This window comes from Tupaia chinensis, unplaced genomic scaffold, assembly GCF_000334495.1.
Source record: "Tupaia chinensis unplaced genomic scaffold, TupChi_1.0 Scaffold000078_1, whole genome shotgun sequence".
Classification (NCBI taxonomy): Eukaryota; Metazoa; Chordata; class Mammalia; order Scandentia; family Tupaiidae; genus Tupaia; species Tupaia belangeri.
In genome coordinates, this window is record NW_006159539.1 from 1,526,809 (window position 1) to 1,531,216 (window position 4,408).

Here is a 4,408-nt window from a genome sequence, read left to right on the forward strand (position 1 = left end):
GAGCACATGTGGGGCCTGCAGGGCTGCCTCGCGCTCCGCAGCCAGGTCCAGGTCCTGCTGCGCGAGGTGCGCACGCAGCTGCCGGATCTCAAACTGCAAGAGGAGAAAGGGCGGGTGGGGTCACAGCCTGATGTCTGGGTCAAAGGGGGTGGGCTGCTCACCCCAAGGCGCTGCTTAGCCGTCCCCCAACACTCCCAGCAAGGGCAGCCTCCACTTAGGGGCCCTCCCAAGTAGCAGCATGTGCCCCTGTGTCTCATACCCTGTGGTCTGGCCCACTACAGACAGGGCAGCCGTGGGAGGAACCACGTCCGTGGCTTGTGGGAAGACCACTGGTCTCCAGTCTGGAAAGCTGGGTTTCAATCTAGCGTGCATTACTTGCCGGGATGTGCGACCGACCCCATGGGGTGCTTGACTGGAAGGCTGACGTATTCAGGTTCCCTGCGCCCGTGGTTAGTGGAAGACAGGGCACCTCCCGGGCCCCGGGGCCCACAGACACCTCGGAACCCAGTCCCATGCGGCATCTGCTGGTGTGGTCACCGGCTCTTTAGTCTCCCAGCAGCACCCTCTTTCCTCGGTGGGAACAGCTCCAGTTGGGTGGGACTGGGCTTCAGTCTCAGCCCTGCGGCTTGCTGGTCACATCATCTTGGGCAAGGCCCTAACCCTCCCCAGCGTGGGTTCCCTAATCTGTAAAATGAGGTTTTCACCTCCTCCAGGACTTTTCTTGTGTCGTAGGGGATTTGTAAAATCTGCGTACAATTTTATTTTGTTCGTTGTTGGGGAAAGCTTCTTAGAGAAACTTCCAGATGCCTCCTGGTTTTGCGGTTGGGATGGCTGTTGACATTCCCCACCATCCCTGGGACCTGGACCTAGGGGTTTGTGTTTGACGTTGCAAGGCCACTGTTGGCTGGGTCTGGAAGGAGGGCCTCCACTGCCCCCTAGTGTTCTCAGAGCTCAGTGCATGGCTTCTGCACTGGGAGAGTGCGGAGAGAACAGGGAACAGGGCCCCAGGCCATCCCCACCCTAAGCCTCCCTGCAATATCTGACAGCCACCTCTTAACTGCCAAGATGACCACACCAGGGGGTCAGTTCATTGGGGCTGCAAACTCAGCTGGATCAAGCCCGACTTTTCACTGTCTCCCCAAACCTGCTCCATAGGCATTTTCAACTCACTCCAGCAGGAGGGAGAGATGGAGGGGATCAGACTGTGGAGTGGCCATCCCCCATGGGGAGTCCTTTCTCTTTTTCTTTCTCTCCATCAAGCGCACATGCCCTCTGGCAAAAAAAGAAAAAAAGAGGGACCAGCAGGTGGCATAATGGTTACAGTGCCATGTAACCATTTTGGTTGACTCCCACGTCGTCAGCTATGGTTCGAGTCCCAGACCCAGCAACTTAAAGCTCACGCCGGGCGCATGTGCGTATGTGCCCAAGATCCCGAGAGGAGAAGAGGAGAAGGGATTGCGGCGTGGCCATCCCCCTTGGGGGTGATGTTTCGCTTTCTGTCTCTGTCTCTCCAGCAAGCGCATGTGCCCTTTAGCAAAAAAAAAAAAAAAAAATGGCTCACTGTGTGTCTGCTAATCACTGTGGTGTAAATGCCCCCACCACCATGGCCGATTTCCAGCCAACGCAGTGTCCGGACTTGGGAAGAAATGCGCACAGTCTGCTCCCGCGAACCAGCAGGGCTCCCCCACACACTCCTCCACCCTTCGCTCCGAAGCTGTAATCTCTGTAAGTGCCGGAACCCCTCCGTTTCTGCTACACAGCAGGCACTCAGAAGGCGTGGCGGGTAAAGGAGTGCATGAGACCTGTTACCCTTGCTCGGTTCTGTGGTTTCAGGCAAAGTCCTCTCTCTAGCCACAGAGCCCCAACTCGAGCCAAGCTGAGACAAGATGGAGCCCCAGGCCAGCTCCCTGAGCGTCTGACCATGGCCACTCACCTCTGGCGCTGGTGGACCCAGCCCTCCATCTGGTCTCAGACTAGGCTCCGTTTTGGAACCACCCCACCCTCACATGGAGCCCGCAGTCTCAGGGGTGAGAAAGCGAAGCTGGCTCGTTACAGAGTGGCCTTTGGTCCAGGGGGAGAGAGCGCGAGCCCCCCAGACAGGCAGCAAGATCTCAGAGGTCGAGGAGGGCATGAGGCAACTCTCCCAAGCTCTGCTGGGCTCAGAGCCCCTCCTGCCAGGCCGTTCTGAACTTCCCAGGGGCACACCCGGACCACTTTGTCCGAGGCCACTCATGTGGGCGGGCCCGGCTAATGGCCTCCTCGGTCACTCTGGATGCATTATTGATGGCTTGTAATTGATACGGAGCTGCCCGAGCGTCCCCCCGGAATTCTGGCCAGACAGCCAGAGGCCAGGGCTGGCCCAGCCCGAGCCCGCATGTGCAGATGGAGGGACGCCCCGAGAAACAGGCTCTAAGCTGAAATATGGGCTTCGAGTGGGGGGAGTTCTCCCACTCATTCATTCATTCAGAAGTCAGGTATAGGGCGGCATAGTGGTTAAGGTACTGGACTCCCATGTGGCCACCCGCAGTTCAAGTCCCAGACTTGGCAGCTTGAAAGCCACTCCAGGTGTGTGTTCGTGTGTGCCCAAACTCCCAGGGGGAGAAGGGAGGAGAAGGGTCGCAATGTGGCCATCTCCTCTGGGGGCTGATCCTCTCACTGTCTCTCTCTGGGTGAGTGCCTTTGCCCTATGGCAAAAACCTAAAAAAGGGAAAAGTTGTCAGGCACAGCATGGCGAGCCGTGTTAGAATTCTGTCACTGTTTCGGAAGGGTAAGGCCATCTGCAGCTTCGGTGTGAGGCCTGGTGGCCGCAGCAAAGAGGGATTTTGTGCTGCCTGCAGGGAGTGAGGCTCTGAGAGGCACTGGCTGGCCCTGGGTGCCTTCGTGCAGGGAGAGGCCTGATAGGGGGCAGGGCCAGGGGCTGTGGTGAGATGTTTTAAGGACCCCGGCCTTTATTTAACGAGCACTGAGAAACCACTGAAATATTTCTTGTAGAAAGGCGGTGTGGAGGTGGCTGCAGGTTGCGATGCGTATTTGAGAGGCTCCTGCTGCCTGCAACATAGGGAATGTTCTGGATTGGCCAGGGTGGGTGTGGGAACTGGGCCAGGGAGGCTCCCACTGTGCCCCAGACCCGCCAGATGTGGGTAGGCGGAGCTGGAGGAAGGACTGAGCAGTTTAGGGGGTGAGCGTGTCCCCCATGGCGTGGGGACAGGGTGAGGGAGTGGGCAGCCTGCTGTGGGCACAGGTTTCTACAAGCCTCACTGCCAGAGGGCATGGGGTGGGCTGGGTGCTCTCAGCCTCACCCCAGCAGAACAACGCACTCCCTGGAAGGGACCCCGGCTCTGGTCGTGACAGCCCGGCATTCTCAGGCTGTTCTAGCCTGGCTCCTGGTCCTCCTGTGCCTAACTCAGCCTCCCTGCGCATTTGAAGGGGTGTCGGTAGTCCTTGGAGGCAGGGCCTCATTGGTCAGTTGGGCGAGTTGAGGCCGGAGGTGGGAAGGAGACTTCTGCACTGGGGAGAGGGAGGGAGGGCTTGGCCCACGTGCTGTGTTGGAGCAAAGCAGGGGCCAGAGCTCTGACTTCCAGCCCCCAAGACCTGGTGTCAGGGAACGTCAGCTGGGCGAGGTGAACTTGTCAGTTGGTGGCCACAGGGGCCAGGAAAGAGCAGGAGGTCCCACGGGGAGAGCAGGGCTGGAGGCAGGAGCCCTTCGCACCCTCTCTCCGACTTCGGCCAAGTCCCGCTTCCTCTCTGGGCTCAGAGTCTCCATGTGCCCAAGGAGGCAGATGGGCTTGTTGAATCCCGGTCTGTGACAGCTCCTTGCTCTGGGACAGTAGCTGGGAGGGGATGAAGCACAAGTGCCACTTAACCCTGGATGGCGCTCACGGGCCACACCCTGCCTGCTGCGGACGCGGCCCAGTCCCAGAGGACTGCCTGTTTACAGGGAAGTAGCGGCGTCCAGGGCCTGGGACAGGCGTCAGCATCACCAGGCAGCACAAGAACCAGTCAGGCAGCGAAACGGGCAAGGGCCACAGGTTATAAAAACGGACCTGCCTAAGTCCTAACTTAGATAAGGACCTCCAAGTAACTCTAATTACCATGTTAAAGAAAATAGGAGAGGGAACCAGCAGTTAGCGTAATGGCTATGTCGCTGGACTCCCATGTAGTCGACCGCGGTTTACGTCCCGGACCCGGTGGCTTAAAACTCACGCCAGGCACGTGTGTGTGCGTGCCCAAGATCCCGAGAGGAGAATGGAGGAGAAGGGACTGCGGCATGGCCATCCCCCCGGGGGGTGATTTCTCGCTTTCTGTCTCTCTGTCTGTCTCTATCTGGCGAGCGCACGTGCCCTATAGCGAAAACCTCTCAAAAAAAAAAAAAAAAAGGGCATATAAATATAAAAATTTACCTATGCAG

General features: G+C 58.4%; 1 protein-coding gene across 1 annotated transcript in view; it reads right to left on the reverse strand.

The window, feature by feature from the left end:
- TMEM266 (transmembrane protein 266) overlaps positions 1 to 4,408 on the reverse strand; it is a gene marked incomplete in the record, with an annotated part of 69,254 nt that overhangs the window by 11,373 nt on the left and 53,473 nt on the right. The window contains 1 exon segment of the mRNA XM_027768933.1: positions 1 to 93. Coding sequence (XP_027624734.1) covers positions 1 to 93 — 93 coding nt within the window.